The sequence below is a fragment of the Heterocephalus glaber genome, unplaced genomic scaffold, assembly GCF_053883595.1.
Source record: "Heterocephalus glaber isolate CG9 unplaced genomic scaffold, H.glaber_assembly_v1.0 deba00001509, whole genome shotgun sequence".
Taxonomy (NCBI): Eukaryota; Metazoa; Chordata; class Mammalia; order Rodentia; family Bathyergidae; genus Heterocephalus; species Heterocephalus glaber.
The window spans coordinates 5,945,529-5,968,855 of NW_028258325.1; the positions used below are offsets into that span (position 1 = coordinate 5,945,529).

A 23,327-nucleotide genomic window follows, 5' to 3' on the forward strand; every position below is an offset into this window, starting at 1 on the left:
ACACACACACACATACACACTTGATTGTAAGTATATTTGATCACACTGTGCACACTGTTTTCTTGCCTACTTGTTCAGAAAATAACATGCTGCCAACACATCCACGCCAAGGAATAGGCTGCAACATTTCAATGGCTGCAAAGCGTTTTCTCATATAGTTTACAACTAATCCTGTAAAATATGGTGAGTCATTTAGAATATCTAGGAGTGTATAAATACCCCTGTGATGGACACTCTTTGATGTCAATCCGAGGACACATCCCTAATTTTATTTGGTCTGTTGGATTTTCACAGACACTCCCCCTGGTGCATAGGTCTGCACAGGCGGAGGTGTCATGATTTGCTAAGCATTTCTGGCAGGGAATAGATCTATGTATGTTTGGGCAGGCCTGGGCAGCTCCATCTCAATTGACTTTGAGAGTGTTTTGATTTGTTTTCTCTTCCTTACTGGTGTTTCTAGAATGTTGTTAATGAAATGCAATACCCACCTCTCAGTTTGTCTCTGCCTTAACCAAGGATGGGAGCGAGCGGAAGGGAGAGGGGTACAGGAGGTACTGCTGGGTGCTCTGTTTCACCCATCTGGTTTCTAAGGCACCAGCCAAAGTCTCAGATGAACAGCTTTGTTCTGAGGCATCCTGGCCCTTAGAATTTTCTACAGGGCCCTTTCGGACCCAGTGGGTTGTGGGAAAGGATGAGAAGGGGGAAGTGTGTGGTATATTTGAGACCAAAGCATCTGCCTTGGGAGAACATATTTTGTTAGCCCCAACTGGGAAGTTCAATAGGGATGTTTTCTGGAGGAGGGGTGACAGCTGGGGGCCCATCCCCCATTTAAATTCATACTTTGTGATTTTGCTTTTGCCTGATTCTCCTCCAGCACATGCCGAGTGCTATGCTGTGTGAGGGACCCAAAGCACCTGCTGGTTACATAACTGCCTGTGACTCTGACACTTCCTCTGGGCTACCACTCAGTGTATGTGTCTCATTCTGGTCCTCACAGCTAATTGCCAGCTTTCTACTAAGTTCTATGGGATTTTCCCTGAGATAATAATCCATGCCCCAAACCAACAGTGCACAGTTTCACTTAAACTTTAATCAGTTTCTATGAAATGCCTAGGGCCAGGCAATTGGCTCTGAAAAAAAGAAGGAAGAGAAACATAAAATGTGGCTTCTGAATCACTAAATTGCTCAACTCATGCTTCTGGGAAACCTATGGTAATGAGTTTTATTGACTGAAGGTCAAAGAGTAGTCCCAATCCTGGCACTCAGGCAGACTACCTACTTCACAGAGGCACAAACTCAGGCTCAGAGGCAGGAGTGGAGCTCACAGGTCCACCCAAGGCTGTACAACTAGTAAGTGGAAAGCCAGGAGCCCCACCTGTCTGCCAGCTTCCAGAGCGTGTGCGAGTCACAGGCCTTGGTCCCCTGGGGGCAACTGGAGGGGAAGACTGCACATAACCTGTTGAACAGGCTGGTAGTTTTACCAAAACAAAAACAGCCATCAAGAGGCAGGGTCCAGGGCCAGGAATTTAGCTCAGTGGTTCTGCCGCCTGCCTCGCAAGCCGAAGGTCCCAAGTTCGATCCCCGGTACCAAAAAGAGGCAGAGTCCAATTGCCAGCCCCTTGATCTCAGGCTGCCGTGAATGACTCCCGTGTCATCAGCAGAACACACTGGGAGCGGTGGTGTGAGCCTTCAGAAGCCAGCTCAGAGAGGCCTACGGTTTCTGCCTTGGTCTCCCAGGACACTTGCTGTCTGGCTTCTCCTTCTTGGGACGCCCCCTCTGTACGCCTGGTCACCCTTCGGTGCTGACTCCAGCCCAAGTGGCCAGGCTTGGCCTCCTGATTGTCCACACCCAGGCTCCAGCCACCTGACTGAAGAAGCCCCAGCTGTCTGAATGTTCCCAGAACAGCTGAGGTGCAGACACCAGGGAATCTGCAGATGGCCAGAGTCCTGCACTGCGGACCCCACCCGTGGAACAGGGGTTGTGATTCTTCTGCCACACATACACAAAAGAGAGAAAAACAGGAAAGCATGGACAAACAGCCCAACAGACCCATGCCAACATTCCCATTACTGAGGACAGGAGGCCTGCACTCACCTGTGGCACTATTGATGGTAGACCATGACCTAGGAAAGAAAAGAGAGGCAAAGTCAGTATCAGCTGCGGAGGTCACCAGCCTCCCGAGAAAGGGAGGGTGGTCATCACAGGCCATTTCACCAGTCAGCCTGTGACATCTGCTTGTGCTTATATTACTACAGACCAGAAGTGCGACATTACTAAAACAGAAAAATCATCACTACCTTTTTATGATTCTTCGAACACACATGTATGTATGAAGATACATGTGTACATTTAAACATACACTATATATATATAAAACGCTATAAAAGAATGATTCAACTCCTTGTACAAACACATTCTATATCTTTCAGTCTTATCAAAATGCATGAAGTGTATTGGTGGTATGGTATTTTGGAGGGGGATTCAGGTCTTTGCTAGTTTTGACTATTTTAAATAACAGAAATGCTTATCTATGCTCTCACTTTTAACCTCCTCTCTGGATATTTTCATGGGTACACTCTAGTGCAATGAAGGGGTCAAATGGTGCGGAGATTCTGGGTGTCTTGTTCCATGTTTCTTAGTTGCTTCTTGGATAAATTGTATCAATTCCCATTAATTTATATTCCTATCCATACAATGTGAAATCATCACTATTAAATACATACATTGACACCACTTGATTCCTTATTTTAGTCATTTCATTTCCTGAAGGCTAGTGAGATTGCATTATTATTGCTATTATTTTGAAATTGTTTTGGGCCATTTGCATTTTCTCTGTATATGTCTTCATCCATTTTCCAACGGCGACATAGCATAGCCAGAGCATCCACCTTGGACAGTGTGCTCTTGGGAGCAGCTTTTCTCTGGGTTTCAGGCACTGATCTGAAAGCCCCAGGGAAATGGGAAGCTCCCAAGGATGCTGCTTCCATGAGCCGACTTGTTTGCGCCTTTAATAACTGCTGGCCCTTGCAGCATACCTTTCCTCCGAGGCTCGAAATGCGTCACAGGAGCAATTAATTGAGCATCGCAACACACAGCAGGTGTAAATATTTACAAGGTCTATTTGGTGGCTGGGACATCGGCACACAATAGTTAAGCAGTGAGGTGTTCTTAACCAGGACTGAAGTTAACCCTGTTGGTTTCTCTGGAACAATTTAATCCTTAAAGTGTCCTTGTGCGGTAGCCATTACTGTCTCAAGTTTGCAAAAGAGGAGGTGGCACTCCAAAAGCTCAAAACATTGCCTGACCCAGCCACTAAGAGGGTCCTGCCACCTGCCTGTCCACTCCTCCCAGCCTTGCTGTCCCCCTGGCTTTTGCCTATAGGAAGCGGCAAGTCCTGGTCTGCAGGTACCGTGCAGCTGTGGCCTCAGAGCCTTTGTGGTTAGCAGTTGGCGCCCTTACAGGTTGCCTGAGATTCTGCAGAAATTAACAGTAAATCAACCAGCAAGGAGCAAATCATTTATCTGGGGCTGCGAGCTCTCTCCTGACACCGTAAACAGATGGCCTCTTCCCTGACATCCTGGTCTTTGATTAAGGCCTCAAAAGGCTCCAGACTTGGAACTCATGACATGTGAGATGGAAGAGGTATGAGTGTGAGCTCAGTGCAAATGGGGGAAGCGATTCTCGTGACAGAAGGTGGCGATTCTTATGTGGATGTCCTGGGAGTCCCAGCCCAGGGATTTTGAATACAGGGCAGCCTCGTAGACACGTGAGAAAGAACTTGGCCTTTACACTGACCTTCTGACACTGGCCTCACGGATTTCAGAATCGAGAGGACATTGGAGATAAAGTGGTCGAACTCATTAGTTTTACAGAGGGAGAACGGGGGCACTGCACTACTAGAGGAATCTTCCCCATCTCAGACCCTGGGAGGCAGAGCTGGGGCCCTTTGACATCACAGAAGAGTGGAACCCAAGGGAGAGGAAAAGAACCGGTATTTTTCAGCATAGGTCTGGGCAGTAACTGAGCCTCCACTGTAGCTGGTGGTGTTTTTTTAGTAGGCCAATTTGACCCATTTACATTTATTTTCACAATTTCTTTTCTTCTTCCAAATTCAATATTCTCTAAAAGTTGTTTTAACTTACGAAAAGTTGCACAAAATTAATGTATACAACTTGGTGAGTCTAAAGATAAGTATATATCCGGGAATGGACAAATATTAGCTAACAGTATCTGAAATGCAGTTGCCAAGGGTTAAGAGGAGGAGGGAAAAAGGAGTCAAAGGGTTCAAATGGGTCTTAGAGGTCTACGGGGCAGCAAAGTGCCCAAAGTAAAAAATATCATATTGTATAATTAAAATATTGCTAAAAGGACAGATCCAGTGTTAAATGTTCTTATCTCCACACAGGTAGGGGAGAAGAAAGTTTTGCAGATGATGGATAGGCTTGCGGCATAGATGTCAGCCCGCAGGTATCCTGATTTCCATTTTGCAGATGCAGCTAAAACTTCGAAGAGTGAACCCACTCGCCCATGGAGGTACAGTGACGGGTTTTGTGTGACTCTAAGTCCCTTGTTATTTATAAGCCAATCGCAGCAATTGGAGGTGTCTGGGAGCCTCTTTCCGATTGCCCAGGCTGTCCGAAAGTGGCTTATGTATTCCTCCTCTCAGAGGTGCCTGAAGTGATGCCACTCCTTTGCATGCCATATCCTCTGAGATTACACACCCCAGGGCTCTCTGTGCGTCAATGCAAGCCAAGTGAATTAGCAGAGGAAGCGTCAGCAAAACAGGGAGCAGCTGTTATTCCAGCTGAGCCCGCTGCTGTGAGCCAGAGAGCTGGAAAACCAAGGGGGAGGGAGAAGAGGAAGGCCGGCTCTGGGCCCCGGGCCTGGGCACCACGGTTTTGTCCGGCTAGAGCATGGACATCATCTTGACACCAGGCTCTGACAAACTGTCTGGGAAGCTGCCTGTGTTCATGCTCTTTTCAGCCTGACAGCCTGGGTGATGAATGGAAGATGCTGCAAGCAACTGCATGGAGATTTGATGTGGTCTGTCTGTGCTCCAGCAAGGCCCGGGCGTTAGCAACCTGCCTCTTGCTAGGGAATGACAAGATGCTCCCTGGCTCCCTTTTGTCAACAGCATTGGTGACAGCCACATGTGAATGGGCCACAGCTGCGTGGCATCTAGGTCGGCATCCCTGTTCCCTGCCACATCCGGGCTGGAGGAAATAGTTCCTCTTCCCTCTGCATTTCCGGTGTGGATAGACAAGTGTCAACATCGTCACAGGGCAGTGCATGAAGTTTGAAATGAACCAGGGTGACGCGCCATGGTCTGTGGTTTTCAATATTTAAACCCACGACACATATAGATTTTTAATTCTGAATTATTTTTAATTTTTAAATCTCTTAAATAATTTAATACACTTGATGATTTTTAATTTTTAAAGGATACTATAGCAAACTCCCCTCCCCCCTGCTTTCAGGCAGAACTAGTTCCTATGACGCAGACAATGTGTGCTTGCGTCCCACTTATTCATAGAAACAAAGTTAGGAGGATGCATTATCCTGGTCCCGTAGAGATGGACCCCGATCGTCTCCAGGGCCAAACTGCTAGCACGGAGAGTGGTAACTCAGCGGGCCCGGGAGTGCAGTGCGCGGGTCCCTGGAGCCTTCCCAGGCGCTGATGACGCTGCGTCCACAATTCAGGGCAAACCCCTGGGAAATAACCCGGGTGACTTCACATGCCAGTCTCTCCCCTTCCCAAACCTGCAGGACTAACTGGCTGAGCTCCAGAGCTCCTCCTCAGCTCTGGCCCTGAAGTTAAAAGGCTATCATGGAATACAATTTCCTACTTCCGGAAAGACAACTGATATTTCTAGGAATTACTCAGCTCATTTTAGATGCAGAGAGAAATGAAGGAGGATGCGGGACTACTGAGTTCATTCCTCCTTTCTCTTGCCTTGAAGGTCTGCTGCCTCATCGGGAACTGAGCAAAAACCTCATGATGGCTCTTGGTGGGCAGCATCTTTATCTCCATTTCGGGCTTTCATAGAATTCTAGTGCCAAACAGGACGCTGAATAATATGAACTAGCCCTTTCGTTTTGCCTGGAGCCAGGGCCTGTGGAGTCCACGGGGCCACAAAACACCCAGCCTGGCTGCCCAGAGCCACTGTGCTACTCTCCGCCCCTAGGGGGAGCTCGTGTGCTTCCGGGATATGCGCAGTGGCCCAGAGCGGAGGGCCTGGAAGGGCTAAGAGGGACCAAGGCTGGCCCGGGTCAGTGTGACGCTTTGCAAAGCGCGTGAATAAAGGATGCGCAGAGCTGCGTCTAGAAGGGCGGTGTAGGAACACACACGCTTGATTGGACAGGGAAGAACTGGGGCTTGTAAGAGGCCAAGGAGGAGCGCATGGTGACTGAACATGGAGTTTTCCTTGCTTCCCACTCTGCCTCTCCACCTGGGCGTGTCCCTGTCATCTTTCTGATGCATCCACACTCAGGCCACTAGGACAGAGTGCAATTGAATCCTCAGACTTCCACGCTGGGAGACAGAACTCATATGGTGCCTGTGGCACGGCCTATATGCACAGAGCCCCAGGAAGCATGTGTGGGGCCTCCCACGAGCAAGATGGCCTGGAATTGCGCAGGTCAAGTCTGGTCCCAACCTGGCAAGGCCAATGGAGCATCCAGCATGTGGCAAGTGAGAACACTCCCCTGAGATCCCCCGAAAGAGGCTCTCTGTGTTCGGTGCAGATTGGAGGTCGGAGGGCATCTCCCAAACCCTTGTTGTTTTGAAGCAGATGAAATTCATGGAGGTAGAATAGGGACAAAGTTCACATATAATAAGTGAACCAATGAGTCCATCTTTCTTAAAGGGATTCCCGATCAGTTGTAAGAATCTTCTTTGTTTCAGTTGATACATAAAACTTGTACATATGCGTGGCTGCTCTGAGACATGAGTCTGTTGTAGAATGTTCAAGAACCCTTCTCTTCCTGTTGTTTTTATGAAAATTGTTTAGGTCATGCAAAGCTCTGCAGGGGCCCTGGGGATAGCACTGAAAGTGCTGGGGTCAAGCAGAGCTGGCAGAGCTTACACTCTGAGGCCCAGCCCACACTGGCTCCTCCGGAACCTGCCCTGCCAGCCCCATCCAGAACTTTCCTGCCCTGAGCTCCCATGAAATCTCATGCTCCAGCTATGTGCTGAGTCAAGCTGGGAGGCTGCTTGTGATTACTAATTCATAATTTATCTCGTACTGATAAACTTTCATCTCTTTCTTCGAAGACAGACAACATGTCTGTGAGCTAATGTCTTCTTCAGGTATACTATTGATGTCCCTGACAAATATTAAAAAGCGAAAATGAAATTGGGCATTTTGGTGGGCTCTAGGGCAGACGAGTGAGTGAACAGGATGAGTTGTTTTGCCTTGGAAATTCCTGCAGGGGCAGACAGTCAACACCTGCGTCTCAAATCCCCTCCACCTCTCTCTGACTTTCCAACTTGGCCTCTGGCTTCTGTCTCCTCTTCCCTCTGGCCTCTCTCCCTGTTGAAGTACCTTTTGTCATCCTTGTAAGGAGTTGACATGTCAGGCCCTGTCAGAGGCGCTGGATACGGCACCAGCTACCGGCATCCTCCATCCTCACCACAAAGCCCTCATGAGCCCTGACTTTATTCCTCCTTCTTCCCCTTCTCCTTTCAGCAAATGTTACTGAGGACCTACTGTGTAGGCACCCTTTGGGGATGACCAGTGGACAGCTGGCAGATGCCCCTGGGTTACTGCATCCTTGATATGGCTCTCAGCTGGAGCGATCTTCCAGCAGAACCCTTGGCCTTCTGCGCAGTGAAGTGGGCCAGAGCCAGGGTGGCGCTGAGGGGTGTCTCAGTGCTATGAAGTCCCAGCAGGCCTGGCAAAGTGGGAGCAGGAAAGAGCAGAACACGGCTCCAGGGTGTGCCTACATGCAGGGCCCAGCAGGGGGCGCCCTCCTGTATGAATAGAAGTGCGGCCCTGTCTCCTAGGGGTGAGCGAAGCCCTTGAGGGACCTCAGAGACCACAGCCACCTGCATGCACCGTGTCTGCTGGCGTGGGTAGTGGCTGCTCTGTAGCGACTTTTTCCTTAGAAAACTCAATTCAGGTATATACGGATTCCTTCAGCATCCAGAGTGCAGGGCATGCAAGTCTGCTATAAGAAACGGTGTGGTGTATGCAAATCACCTGCGGCACATCCAGTGTACCAAAGTATTAAAATACCTAATGCAGTGTAAACACAATGCAAACAGTTGTTAGACTGTATTGGTTAGGGCATGAGGGCGAGGAAAGTGGCTGGGCATGCTCAGTGTAGACAAAACTGACATTTTTTTGTTTGTGGTTGGTTGGATCCACAGACCTGGAACCCACAGATGTGGCGGGCTGTGTCCTGATACGTAAGGAGGCTTTGATCATGAAAACCCAGAAATGGCACTGACTCTGAATTTAAATCCAGTCATCACGCCTTCTGAGCTCCGTGCCTGTGACCATCACATGTGATACCTCTCAGCCTATTTTTCCTTATCTGTAAATGAGGATTAAAGCACCAGCTTCCATGCATGTTGTGAAGGGTGGGTGCCAAGGACCCTTCCCTGGAGTCTGGTGCCTGTGGTCCTCAGGTACTGATCCCTGGTGGCCTCAGTCGGAAAGCAACCAGTGGTGTGTTTCTGAGTCTCCGAGTGCAGACTTAGGCAAACAGCACAGAACGGAAGTGGGTTTGGGGATTTAGCCACAAAAACCCTACAGGACACCGTAGTGAGATCCTGGATCCCGGATGTGACATGATCTGTGGTTTTCCTGGAAAGCCTCCTGGCCATAGCTTCTGAGCGGGCTCCTGCCCTCAGCGAGTTCCTTGCTTTGTGTGTCACCAGGAGGCTGCGTTATGCACACCCGAGCCTGGACACCACGTGACACCTGTTGGGAAGGCAACGGCACGGAGGGCCGCCATTGTTCTCCACATTATTGTTAATTGTTCTTACCATTGACCGTAGCACAGCTAGGTAGGTGACTTTAGGAAACCTCCTCTACCCTTTCTCTCCTGTGTAAGGGAGACTAATAAGAGTGATTGCTAGGATCCAGTGAGAGGTACCTAGTAAGCTTTTAGGACAACACTCATACCCAGTGAGCACCCAGTGACTGCCAGCCTTGGGTATTCACGGGAACCCACAGAGTTCCGGGCACCCCATTGAGGCCATTCACTTGTTCCCCAAACACAGGCACTGCTTGGGGCTTGGGATTCTGGGGTAAAAAGAGTCTACTTGCACACAGCTGTCCCAGGCCACACAGCTAGCAAGCAGGAGCGCTGAGATTTCATTCCCAGCTCTGTGGTCTCTCGCTGCCACTCTCAGTGCTGGTAACTGTCACTTCTATGGGGAATGAATATTGCCAGCTTGATAGTCCTTCAGGTGGGATAGTAAACCCAAATATGTAGCTTTCAGACATTTTGATTTGATTTATATATCTCAAATGCTAATATATTCATATAATACTTTTAATATAAAATATGCAGTGGTACAGAGATTTGTATGTATGTGAGAATTTTTTAAAAGTTTTGGGTTTATAAATGGTTTGAAACAGGCTGCAGAAACATTGTCTGTTGCTCTCTTTAATACATCTCGAGCATGCTGTGACACATCCTGAAATAATTTGCTTTGGAGAAAAAACATTACTCTTCTCTCTCTGTCTTTTTCTCTCCCAAATGTAACTGTAAATATTACTTTGATAGGTTTAATTGCTTCCACCCTCTTCATTCGAAGGAAGGCTTCTAACCCTTCCATTTCTCATCTTTTGCTTTTGTCAAGAAATAAGAAAAATGGACTTAAAATGCATTATTCAAATGTATTTAATGTAAACATTAAAGAAGTCTGAGAACAGCCACATTTTCCTTGGCTTAAAGTGGTTTAGAAAAATAATGTGAGTATTCTGTCTGCACTCTCCTTCGGGAAGTACTTTTTCTAGCGTGTCCTGGGTCCCAGGACTCCTCACAGTGCCCGGACATAGCTAGTCCTGAGGGTGCTCTGTAGATTGACTTGTATTAAACTAAACTGGGATTTGAGGATGGGTAAGAGGCAATGAGCCTCAGGCATCCCTGGTAAGAAAGATCACCCCTGGTGGGCTCAGTGAGGGTGTCCTGGTGGGGCATGGGGAACCCAGGCTCTGAGTGCTGGGGTTCTCAGTTGCCCAGGGTGGGTTTGCTGGGAATTGACTTTGGGTTCGGGTTCCTTGTCCCTAATTTCATCAAGTTAGCCCACCATACTGAGCCTTTTGGCTTGTCAGTGAGCTGCTGCAGGGTAGGACGATTTTGTCTCTGAATTTTCAGTGTACCGTGTAAGTCTTGACGTCCTAGCTGCTCAGTAAATGATTTTCTCAACTGAGAAGTAAAGAAAATAACATCAGGCCCACTTGGCTCTCTCATGTGCAGGCTGTGAGACCCCGAGGTGGACTTGTGGCCTGATCTATGACCGACACCCTTGATAGCGGGACTGGTGGCTTCCCTCAGGGGCTCTCTTGTCCAGAAAGATGGGTGGGTGACATGAACTGCCCCAGCCTGCAAAGCAGTGGAAGCTTCTCAGCCAAGATCTGTGTCACATACCCGGCCCACCCCATGTCAAGTTCCTCCTGTACCTTGGTCCCTGTGTCACCTCAGAGATCCTTACCAGCAGTGTAATTTCATCCTATAAATGCTCCATGTGTATGTGTGAGATGGTCAATTTATTTACCACAAAATTAATTTTTTTCACTCCTCTCTTAATAAACAAGTAAATATTCTGACCTATTGTTTGGCAGGGCGAAGTTCTGGAATTTCAGATCTCTGGGTCCCTCTTTCATTGTCATTTTATTGCCCCTGGGAAGAAAGAGAATAGATTATAGCAGGGAAATAGCAAGGAGCTAAGGAGAAAAAATTAATTAAGAGCATTCATTCATAGGAACAGCCATCCAGTCAGATTTAAGTAATTAATGCCTCACACATAATTCTGAATCTCTCCTTACATTTCTATTGGATCCAAAAAAATTGTGTTTAAAGTAATGAAATTAATTAATGCTTTTTAACATGTAAGAGCTATGTTTTACATGGGGCAGCAGTGTGGGTGGAGTTAAGCCCCCAGTCAAGATGAGGTCTTGGCTATCTCTGGCCCCTTGTCAGGGTGACCTTGATGTTTTCTGTAAGCCCCGGGACTCCCTGTCTGTTCTGTGAAGTGAAGACCATCTTACTCTGCCACATGGTGGACTGAGGCTGCTAAGATATTGAAGGGCCAGCGATTGTGAACCAGGCAAGATTCCAGATGCTTTCCTCTACCAGCTGAATTTGACAAAACTCCCGTCCATGTCCTTCCATGGAGGAAGGCATGCTTCTTGGCAAGAACAGCTGTGATCTGAATAATAGGCACCGAACTCCTGTAGAATTTAGGCACTTTGCTAAGTCACTGTCCACGAAGAGATGAAACTATTTTAAACCGAGTTAATTTGTTAAAATTCATTGAGCACTTTCACTACCATAAACCATCATGGTTATGCATCCCTGGTTCATTTAATTAGCCCAGTTTAACACTCTCTCTGCTCAGGCATTTCAGGAACTCTGCAAATGCTCAAGGATGAGGACAGTGTTTCCTCTGGAATCTCCCAGAGAGCTAGCCCTTAGGGGGTGTAGGACACTGTTTCCTCAGAGTCTCTCCTCTTCCCTCCACTTGGGCCTGTCTTGGCCTTCTCGGTCCTTGGACATCCTCTGCCTCCTCCCTCAAGACTGTTATGGTCTCCTCTTGTCTCCTTTCCCTGGTCACCTGTGATTCATGCTCTCTTCTACTTCCTCAGGGCAACTCTCCAACCCTCTGCAGCTCTTGGCTGAGCTTTCCTGCTACTTTGAAATGCAGCTTGCATGCTAGTCTGATGAGGCCTCTGAACTTCCAGCTCTGGGAGAGCACAGATTTATAGATTTGCCTCTCTGGGACCTGGGTCCATGCCTGGCCTGCAAGGGCCTCATGGATGCTGGAGTGCGCACGGGGCTCTGGGACCACTCTCTCCACCTGACATTTGTGTGTGGCCCAGGGAACCCAATGTGATGAATAAAAATCCCATGGGGTCCTCACCGATTTTAATTGATCCTTAAAAAAAGATGGCATTGTTTAATGATGTCTTCATTACTCATTCCATTGTTCCATTATTCCTTTCAGAGTGATTTTAGGATTGTATTATTTTCTATGTTTATTTATTGTCTCTTTTCTACCTGAGTAAAGCTTGATTCATAAATCTATATCTACACTATAACTTTCGACTTTTCTTCTAAGTCCTGGACATAAAGAGTCAACTCCTTTCTGGGTGTTTTCCTCTGCTGCCCTCCAGCAGGTCCAGACTCTTTCCTCGGGAGCAGTTCCAGTTGTTCGCTATGTAGCTTCCAAGTCAGTCCCCTGGGCACTGAGTGTGGTCCTTCCCTTTCCTTCCCTCTATCATCGACGTCTTGCTAATTTGTTACAGATCTTGATGCCAGGACCCTGAATGACTCTCAGCTCCAGCCCTTCCTCTTTCCCCCTAAAGGTCCTCTCAGTCTTACTTCTTGCAGTGTCTCCAGGCTCTACCTGCTCCTGACCTTCACCAAACTTCTCTAAGTACAGCCTTCTAATCAACAAGTCACCTCCCTGCTCGAAAATCCTCTCTAGCTCTCCATTCCTGTAGGATAAAATCCAAGCTTTAAACCACAATAATTAGCCAAGATTCCTGCTTCAGTGGCCTCCCTGCCAGCCCCCCTACTGGGGCCTTAAGGGCACACTTTATTAATTTATGTATTTTGTGAAGATCATTCTTTATGTTTCCTCTGCATCTTAAAAAAATCCTTTCTGTTCTTTAGGGTCAAATTCAAGTATGTCTTCCTTATTTGTCCTTCCCTACTGCTTCCTCTGTCAGTCCCTCTAGTACTTTTGCATACTTCTGTGTTGCCATTCATTCATTTGCTCACGAATCTGTTCATTCATTCACTCAGCAAATAATGATGACGTTCTGTCCCAGGCAGCGTGCTCTGCATTAGGAAATAGCCACTGAGGAAGGCAGAGGGCATCCACTGCAGGGAGGTTTTGGGGGCAGGAGAGGACAGGCCACACACTACAGCCTCATCATGTTGACATATATGAGCCTCTGTGTGTCTGTGGTCCCCACGAGTTAAGTTCCCTTGGGTGAGGGCAGGTCTTGGGCATCCTTTTCTCTCCCCGGACACCATGTACCAGCTTACCCCAGAATGCTCTCAGGGATGTTTATACGACAGCACACAGACATACATGGGAAATGGATGAATGACCTTCCAGCCTGGGCTCATGTACAATAGTAAGACCTGCACTTAATTGTGCAGAATCCCTTGTATCTGATACTGGGGGTTCTGGTCTGTCCTTGCCCTGGGAAGGAAGCCCTCAGCTTCATCTTATCTCAGGATTATGGGCGTCATTTCTGTGCTCTGGCAGCCCCTGTGACATTTTAAAAATAGCTTTAACCCCTCCACTTAGGGGTGGAAAGGATTCTGGGGACTTCGGCAACTTCCTCGGATGCCTCAAGAACCCAGTAGCCGGACAGCTCCCTCTGACTTTCCTAATAGCTTTTTAATTCTAAGCAGAGAATTGAATTCTGATTCTCTTTCCTTTCTTGTTCACAGCAAGCCTCAGTAATAAATGGACAGTCCCCCTTCTCAGTGCGGTGCTGCAGGTGAGGAAGCAGGGGGATGAACAGGTGAGCAGGCTCCTGGGTGGCAGGGCCAGGGCGACATGCCAGGCTCCACAGCACATCTGTCCAGGTGTGCCAGAGCCCTGCAGACAGAGCCGGAGCGGGAGACAGCCCGCCGCTGCCAGGCCAGAGGAGACCAGCCGAGAAACATGCGAAGGAAGGCCTGGGAGAGGGAAGGAGGAGAATGCGGAGAAGCTCTTCTTCCTGCACAGGATCATTCTGCGAAACACGAGCCAAGCTGGCAAATAAATGGCCATCTACCTGCTTGTCTGTTACTTACAAACAGCAAAGAGAATTAGCAAGTTTCCTCCCTGCTTCAGATATTTCCTTAGAGTTCAGATTCCAGAGAACCTTTTTTTTTAAATGTATAAAAAAGTCCCAAACCATCATGAAAACAGTTATTAAAGACTATTAATCTAATAGATGAAAATAGTTTATTTTGCATTAAATTGAGATCTGACCCTGGAAGGAGATATACAACATTCCCAAGTTGCCCACTGCATTGGGGGTGACACACTGTGGACCACAGTCCTCCACGTAGAGATGCCTCATTTTACAAGGCTTCCAACCTTGGGGTGCAGCTCTCCTTCATGTGGGCCACTTAGCTCCTCCCCACCAAAGAGGAAAATAAAGCAGCATCTTCAAAGTGCAGGTATATTAGCTCATAACTGACTGGTCCAGTGTCCTCCAGGGAAGCAACACAGGGGAATCCACTGTGCCGAGAACTCCACGCACTCCTGGAGAGACGAAAGAGCTGGAGGCACATGGGGGGCACAGAGTCAGTGAGCTGGGCCACCTCACCCTCTGCGGAAATGGAGCCTATGCACCCCTCAGGCTGGCTCCTGTTTCTGACCATGCTCCCTGTGCCTCAGGCATAGTGCCTTGCAGCCATCTTTGGTTTCCTTGTCCGCTTTTGCACCTTCTTTCTCTATGATCAACCAGCAAAATACACCTGATTCTCCTCCACCCATTTGCTGGATTTGTCCCTCCATGCGTTCCCTTTGGAAGTACCCTCTGCAGACCCTTTTCAGTCTGTTCTATGCAGTGCAATCCATGTATAGCAGCTGCAGATCTGGACCCATGCATGTGACCCTATTTGTGTCATAGGAGATGTAATTAAGATCAGGATCTTGAGACAAGCTTATCCTGGATTAAAGTGGATCCTAAATCCAGTGACAGATGCTCTTCTCAGAAAGAGAGGCAGAGATATCCTGGCAGGGAGGGGCAGCCTGTTCAGAGAATTACAGGCACCTCCTCCAGTCCATCCCGGCCACTCCTGTAACTTCTCACCTATACAGGAAGCCATGCCCATGCAGGTGCCACCTGACCAGCACAGGAGAGAGGAGCATTTCTTCTGTAGTGAAAACATTGCTCACACTGGACTCTCACATCACATTCTGATTTTTCTAGATGCTTCACATTCTGTACACTCAGCACGAGCTTGCAAAAGCTGCTGAGAAATTACACAAATTGCTCTTACTCATAAGTCTTGTTCAAGGATTTTTAACTCTAAGATCACGAATAATAATAATGCATGACACTACACTTAGAGTGATAATTGGAAGAGCCAAATATTTATATAAAGTTCACAACTGGCTGGTCATTGTTTGGCATTCATGCATATTAATCCATCTAGACCTCATAGCAACTCAGCAAGGACAGTCTTATCCTCTTTGACCTTGTTGAATTTCTTTCTTTCTTTCTTTCTTTCTTTCTTTCTTTCTTTCTTTCTTTCTTTCTTTCTTTCTTTCTTTCTTTCTTTTTTCTTTCTTTCTTCTTTCTTTCTTTCTTTCTCTCCCTCTTCCTTCTTTCTCTCCCTCTTCCTTCTTCTTTCTTTCTTTCTTCTTTCTTTCTCTCCCTCTTCCTTCTTTCTTTCTCTCCCTCTTCCTTCTTCTTTCTTTCTTTCTTTTTCTTTCTCTCCCTCTTCTTTCTTTCTTTCTTGCTTGCTTGCTTGCTTTCTTGCCTTCCTTCCTTCCTTCCTTCCTGCCTTCCTGCCTTCCTTCCTTCTTTCTCTTTTTGAAGTAGGTTTGGCCATGTAGTCCAGGCTGACCTGAACTCACCATCTTCCTGCCTCCGCTTCCTGAGTACTGAGATTATTCTCATGTACCACCATGCCAGTTCCTGTCAAGCTTCTTGACCTTGCGCGTGACTCATGCTCTGTCTCCTCTGAACAGCCAGAGGTTGGGCTCCTGAGAAAGACTCTGAGATGGATGAGTGTGCAGAAGTGTCCTGGGGAGCAGGCTGGGGTCCAACCTGAGGGAGGGAGGAGAGGGGAGCAGTTCATGGCGGAGGGAGGAGTTGGGCTGTGTTGCAGGGGTCTTAGCCGCTTCCAAGGAGCATGATAGCCCTTCTAAGCTGTCCCGCGTTGGGGTGGGAGGCTCCACCCTTTGTAGTCCGACAGTACCAGTCAGTGGGTGTGAGCTGCCCTAGGCAGAACAATGCCATTCAACTGGGCAATTTTCAAGAAAGGCTGGGAAGGAGACCTGGGTGGAGGCTTGTCTAGGACAAGATCACATTGGATTTTGACACATTTAGGACTCAAGGAAAGATGGCCCTTGCCTCTAGTGCTTGCAGGTAAGGGAGTGAGAGAGAACACAGGGGGAAGGAAGAAAGGGGCCAAAGGCAGGAGGTCCCTGAGGGAGGTGTGCTCTGGGAGGAGGCAGACAAGCAATGTGGTACAGACCAAAGGGGAGAGCACTTGCTTGTGCTGATTAAGACTTTAATCCAGGCCTGTGAATCAAACAAGTCACTTACTTTGTCTTCTCATTCCCTTTTACCCACAGGGCAGGGAAGTGGTACAGCTCCTTCCTCATGTGTTGATTGTATGCTAGTGATTGTATTTATTATCTAGGGCCCTGATCTTACCCAAAATGACCAACCAACAGCAGAGGCCAGCAACCAGCCTGCTGGTGAAGAAGGTTTAAATATCAGGTATTTCAGCCAGGTCAAAATTTTGGCCACACAATGACGGAGATGTAAATCTACAGTCCTGGAACTGTTACCTAATTTGTTTGACCACAGAGTTTCTTCTGGTTTCATTTCCTGATATCTTTTGAAAACAACATACCCTTATTATTTCACAGAGCCAAGGATTCTGGTACAAAGAACCTTTTAACTTAAGCAGACCAAGAAACTAAAGAACTACTGCCAACATAGATTTTTCCTAGAGAAAAATTAAGCAATTGAATCACTGGAGTCTTCCTGCTGGCCCTTCCTCCTCTTAGGGCCTTGGGTGAGCTCACAGGTCATGTCATGAGGATCTGACATTCTCCAAAGGCAATGCCTATCATTGTTAGCCAGTTACTTGCTCTGTATTTTTTCAGGAAAATAGAATGTTATATTTCAACATGTCCTTTACAGCAGGAGCTTTAGCCTCATTATCTTCTCTAATACTACTTGCATTTTAAAGGTTATGTCATTGCCCTTAACCTTAGAATTTCCTTCTGGTCCCTTCTGAATGGCTTCAAAACCTCCGGAAAAATCTGCATAGTGTGTAATTTAGAGCAAGATATCTTTTCATAGAATGAGACCTCTTTGCCCAGATCAATTTTTGTCACTTCACTTCCAGGTGCAAGGTATTTGTCCCTCTTGAGAACCTTGAAAATGTTGACATTATCATCGATTGTCTTTCCTAGATCATAATCAGTCTAACTGTAAAGCCTTAAAATAATTCTGTAGAAGTCATGTGTCTTCCTTCTCAGGCTTAAAAGTGCACTTGTGTTGTGACCCAGACTCTGAGAGATGAAAATCACAATGATGTTCCAGGCCACTGAGCACAGAAGAACCATTCTCAGATGGGTGGCAGTGGCAGCTGTCTCTCTGTCTCTTTCTGTTTGATCTAAAATGTTCCCCCAAGTCTCAGATGTGCAGAGCTGGGGATTTAGAGGGTGAGTGGATCATGGGTTGCTGTATTCATTGGTGGACTAACCCACCAATGAATCCCTACCAGAATGTGCTGTTAGGAGGGAGTGTGGGTGGAAGAGGCCGTCACTACAAGCATGAGCTGGAAGGGGTTTCTCGGTCCCCTACTTCTCCCTTTTCTCTGCTTCTTGGCTGCCTTGGGATGTGCAGCAGTCCTCTGCCCGGGGCCTTCCACCAGGTGGGTTCTGCTTTGGTGCTGGCTGACCATGGACTGAAGACATGAAGCAAAATAAACCTCTCCTCCTTTATAGTGTGGGTGTTGGGTATTTTGTCTCAGCGATGAGAAAGTGCGAGACACCTGCCATATAGGACAAGCCCAGCATAGCCAACACAATGCCATATTTATTTGCGCAATCCTCCAAGCGCCACAGCTCCACTTGCCACCTTTTTCTCTGACTTCATTCTCACGCCATCATTAGTTTTGCCTTGTGCATCTATGAGATTTTTTCTGCAACATCGTACCACCCACAAGACTTTCTACTTCCTTCTAAACCCCAGGAGACTGTCTCTTAGAAACCTAGGTGGTCTTTTTGTTTGGTTTGGTTTGTGTGGTGGTGGGTGTGAGACCCAGGACTTTGAGCTAAAGTCTCACATTTTTATTTCCTCTCTTACACAATTTATCAATTTTCCTGTTACTGAAATTGTTTAATGCCTGGAGATCTCTGAACATAAATTCCTCAAATAACATTTTTTTCCGAAGTTATCTTTCAGCAAAAGCCTCCAGAATGTACCCAGGACTGGTTCTTCAGGAAAGGACATGGCAGAAGCCAGCTCATCTGGTCAATGGCCTTTCTGTGTCACATGCTCTGAATTCCCTGAGAACATAGCTCCCTCCAAAAAGAAAGATCCTCTCTGTGAAGAGGCATGAGCACTGTCCAGCCCTGAGCAAAGGAACCCTCACCTCCCTTCTCCATCAACAAATGGCTTCTCTCCTCCTCCTTCCCATAATCCCCCACTAACAGTGCGTCAGGGAGGAAGATCTGATCCTTTCCCCAGCTCCTGGCCTGTTTGCTAGCTGACTGAGCAATAAAACTTTTTCTGTTTTGCAAAAATCCAGTGCCATGGACCTGGCTTCTATAGGCACCAAGTAGGGAGCCCTGGTTTGGTTTCATTGTTATCAGATCGGTACCCTTAGTTTCTCTTATGCTGGCTTCAGAAGGACAAAAAAGCTGCTACCTGAGCATCTTCAGAGATGTTATGTTACCTATTGTTTCTTTCTTAAAAACTGTGCTTACTGTAGCAGTCATCTTTTGTTACCTAACAATGCATCACCAGCTTAGAGCCTGAGCAGTGCAATTATCTTTTCATAGTTTTTGCAGCCAGGGATCCAGGCACAACTCAGCAGGTTTCCCCGCTTCAAGGTCTTCTCTGAGGCTGCAAGCCAGGCGTCTGCTGGGGCTGGGTTTTCATCAGAAAGCTCAGCTGAGGAAGGGTCTGTTTCAAAGCCCATGAGACTGCGGACAGGACGCAGTTGCTTTGGCCTGTTGGACTACAGGCCTTCTCTCCTTGGCGGTGTGCATCTCCCTGCCATCGTGGGTTCCCTCATTAAAGCATGCATAGGAAAATGCAGTCCTTATACCATGTAGTCATGGAAATATGGAAATGTCTCTCAATCTCTCTCCTGCTGTTTATGAGCTTGTGTGTTTTTTTTTTTTTTCCCCACTGTTCTTGCCTCACAGTTTTTATACTCCTAATTCCCCAAGTGACTACAGCAACACAAATATCTCTTGTTAAAATACTCGACCTTTGGCCGCAGTTTGGAAGCAGCTCTGAAGAGCTCGGCAGTGACAAAGGTGAATGTCTCAGTGTCTTCTGTTATTCACAAGTCTCTTTCAGGAGCACCTCAGTTTACGTGAGTGAAATGGTTGCTGGAACGTTCCTAGGTGTCCACCGGATGGGACGCTGGTTGCCAGGGGAACTGATTACGTGAGTAAAGAGTTGAAATTCACGGCCACACTCCCCAATCCGGGGAGAAAAGGGGGCTGAAGGTTGAGCTGGTCACAGATGGCCAGTGATTAGATCAGTCATGCCTACAGGATGAAGCTGCCATAGAGGCCCAAAGGAACTCTCTCTGTTATCTAGGATGGTGCCTGCTCTCTCCTTAGCGAGCCACGGCCATGTTTTCCAAGCCCCGCCCCTGCACAGGGCCCTTACCGCACGCCTTGCTGCTCCTTCTTTGCTCCCGGAAGGCTCTGCTTTAGGGCTATGCAGACAAAGTCCTCTCAGACTCAAGTCCTTTGTTGAGCTGAACTGAAGTTTGGTAGCAAATCCTGGTGCCATTTTCAAATCAGGTAACTTTTGAGCTGCTGGTATGGGCTGAGTACTGGATTAGGCCTCACCTGAATCAGTTCAGGCTGCTGTAACAAATTGTCATGGCCCTGGAGGCTTATGTAACAGACATTTATTTCTCACAGTGCTTCAGGCATCGAGGTCAGAGACGCCAGAAGAACTGATGTCTGGAGAACTGGGGTGTCCGTCTGTCCGATTCCTGGTTTGCAGACAGCCATGTCTTATATCCTCATGTGGCCACGAGACCAGTTTTCTCTCTGTGCTTCTTTTAACAAGGGTACTAATCCCATTCATGGACACTCCAGCCTCATCACCTAAGTATCTCCCAAAGGGCCCTAGTATCATTAGGGGTTAGAATTTCAACAAACTTTAGAGGATGCAAATGTTAAATCCATAATGGGCCTGGGATGAAGGCAGACAAGGCGCAGAAATCCTTCATGAAGTTGGCAGCTAAGTGAGTGGGACCCATGAGAATAGTGAGGGTCCTTATCCCCTCTGCCTTTCTTCCTTCCACAGTTTGCAGATATGAAAGGCTACCTGCTCATTTTGGTGGCTGTCTGGTTTTGGGACAGTCTATCTAGCTGTGACCTGGTTTTGCTTTGTTCTCAGCTCCTATTAGATTTGTGCCTGCAGGGAACCTTCCTTGCCCAGGAGGCTGCCCCCTCTCTGGTTCTCCTTTAGGCCCTGGGGGGCTCATACGGGCTGCACACCCCCATCACCACCAGCTTCTCCTGACTTAGAGAGAACTAAGGTTCTCTGTTGAAAGGGACCAGCCCACAGTTTGAGGGATTGCCAGCCGCACAGCCATCCTTGGTATGCTTATCTTCCATCAAGACTCCGAGTTTCCCAACATAAGGGTACCGGAAACCCACTTTCCAGAATAGCAGTGCAAATGTTTGTATACGAGAGGTTCCTTAGACAGAGGCCAGGGTCGCTCAAGGCCCAAATGATTCTTCTTTTTTAAGACAGGAAAGATACCTTTTCAGTTCGCACTTAGAAGTTGCCACTCTGTGTGGTACTTTGCCATACACATGGGTGAAATTGCCTAATAACATATTTCTCAGATTATATTTCCATCGCATGTCACATGACTGTATTGAAATTTAAATTAAAAAAAATTTGGCCTACGTGGATTCTACTAGTTAATTAGAATTTTTTCTCTAGATCACAATTTTTTAATATTAGTTTTGAAAATCTTTCTAAAACAAATCACATCTTCTGATGTCTTGTTAATGCTTGAGATGTTTTTTAATTATATGGAAAAATGTTTAAGTACTTTTCAGTTTTGCTTTGGTTGAGTTTTATTATATTTGAATATTATAGTTTTTTTCCCTTGCATTGCTTTTCTTTGAATAATTTTAATTTTTGTATATGTGTGTGTTTAGTGAATGATAATAAAGTTATACATTAAAAAAAAAGACAGGAAAGAGATCCAGACTCTTCTGGGCCAGACCAGCTCTGCAGAAGGAAGGGGGCATCTGATGATATCTCTTCCCTTTTGCAGAGTGATGATCTCAAAGGCTCTCAGACTACGAGGCTGGGAGGAAAACCAGATGTCATGTCCTTGAACCTGCTGATTTTACCAAGGAGGAAAATGAGGCCCAGAGAACTGAAACAACCAGTGCCAGCTAAGTAGATGGTGACAGAGAGAAGGTTCCACTACATCTACTCTTCCACGTGGCTGGTGCAAGCGCTTTTTCACTTGGCCTCGATTTCCCTAGCAATTTTCTTCTAATGAAACCTCCTTGTGTGTTTTTAAAACAAATACATCTCATTTTCTTTGTAATCTTCTTGAGAAGTGAAAGAAAGACTAAAAGGGAAAACCCAATTTAGAAAACAAGAAAGTAGCCCTGAATCTTTTCTGTCTGGGCTTCAAGAAACCCCAGAAAGCTTTCTCTTTCCCTCCCATTTTTTTTTGTTCTGGGTTGAATTTTAATTCAACAGAAGAAAATAAATGAAGCAAGACAAACAGAAGCCTAATAGCTCATCTGCTCAAATATGTTCTCTTCCTTTTCTCTGTCTTGAGCTTCGGGGATGTAGCTTCTAATACACCATCAGTGTATACAACAGTGAATTACCCTTTCTATAGGTCCTAAATACGTTCATAATGAAATTTGATTTATAGATGGTCATGCCTGAAAGATGCTGGGTGTGTGATTGGCAATAGCATCTTAGGGTGTAGAAGAGGATTTCAGAGAAGGAGCCTCCTGCATTGGCCCAGAGAATAGGCTTCCCTCTCTCTCCTGATCCAATGTCTTCTGACTTTAGAAGGTAAAAAGAAAAGAGCAGCAGTCAAGGCAGGGAAGGGCTGTGAGAAGAGAAGCCCCTGTGCCAGCTGCCACTTGGCCCCCACCTTCTTCTGTCTGGGAATCTCAGTGCCCTGTGCATTTATCCTCTCATTTCCCGTCAACACACCCTTCCTAGTATCTCCCACCCATCACCACGCCACACTGCAGCCAGAGTCCTCTCTGTGAAATCTGCTGCTCCCACGGCCTGTGGTCATGGCCCATCTGGCATGGTGTATAGGCCTTCCATGCTCCTGTGCTTGACACCCTCTTATGGTTCTCTCTCTTCCCCCACTCGGCACCGTAATGGGGGCCTGTCTCTGGGTGGGCCTGGGACTTTCAACCTCTGTTCATGGGCAGAGCAGGCAACATGAATCACATCTTCCTCTCCCTCCTTTTTCTATGATGAGGAAGGCCCCAGATGAATGAGCACTCAATGTGAGCTTTCTTGTTCAGACCATCTCGTTCTATGCTCTCAGCAGTGAAGTAGTGAAAGTGTGCATAATCTGTCTTCATCTCTGTGAGAAAAATGACATTTATTACATTTCCGTATCTCCAGCTCTTAGGATAGGGTCCCAACCACAGGAAGAGTTCGACCAATTGGTGTGAAGTCATAGAGCTCAGCAGTAAAAAATCCAGTCTGTCCAACACTCAAGTCCTCAGGAGGAAGTACGAATTTCAAATCAGAGCCCCCAACAAAGGTCACAGACAAACTGACCTGTGGAAAATACAAGTTATCCATTGTCTTACTCAGTATATGTCAACCATTCTTCTCAGTTATTTCTATCAATAGCATTATAGGTTAGGCCTTATGCCTACTAAGCAAATGGAGAAAAAGAAATTCAGAGAGGCAGTGTATATTGCTTTTGGCTACAAAGCTGTAAGTCCCAGAGCAGGATTCAGTACAAGGCCTGCATGTCTCAAAGACCATGTCTTTCTGCAGCATCACACTGTGTTCCGTAGAAATGGAACCCAATACCCCAGGCTTCATCTGTGTTCTTTAACTCTGCTCCTTTCCCAGGACGATGAGCTTTGCAGTAGATCTATCTTATACTATCTGGAAGTGCTGCTTTTCAAAGCACTTACTGAAAGATAATCAAACCCAGAAATGCAGGGCTG

General features: G+C 46.9%; 1 protein-coding gene and 1 long non-coding RNA gene across 4 annotated transcripts in view; one reads left to right on the plus strand and one right to left on the minus strand.

Moving 5' to 3' along the window:
• The window catches only part of Clnk (cytokine dependent hematopoietic cell linker), a 206,855-nt gene that overhangs the window by 69,306 nt on the left and 114,222 nt on the right, over positions 1 to 23,327 (minus strand). For 2 of the 3 annotated variants that reach the window (XM_087187366.1, XM_021260284.2), the window contains exons 3-4: positions 10,787 to 10,858; positions 2,096 to 2,124 (exon numbers count right to left, since the gene is read on the minus strand). In XM_087187366.1, the coding sequence (XP_087043492.1) occupies positions 2,096 to 2,124; positions 10,787 to 10,858 (101 nt within the window). Of the gene's footprint in view, positions 1 to 2,095; positions 2,125 to 3,796; positions 3,938 to 10,786; positions 10,859 to 23,327 lie in introns of those variants that run through there. The other variant, XM_087187367.1, reaches the window with a different exon arrangement.
• LOC147825056 (uncharacterized) lies at positions 4,017 to 14,120 on the plus strand. The gene is made up of 3 exons (XR_015441272.1): positions 4,017 to 4,176; positions 4,407 to 4,534; positions 13,646 to 14,120. It is a non-coding gene; the product is annotated as an uncharacterized LOC147825056 (long non-coding RNA).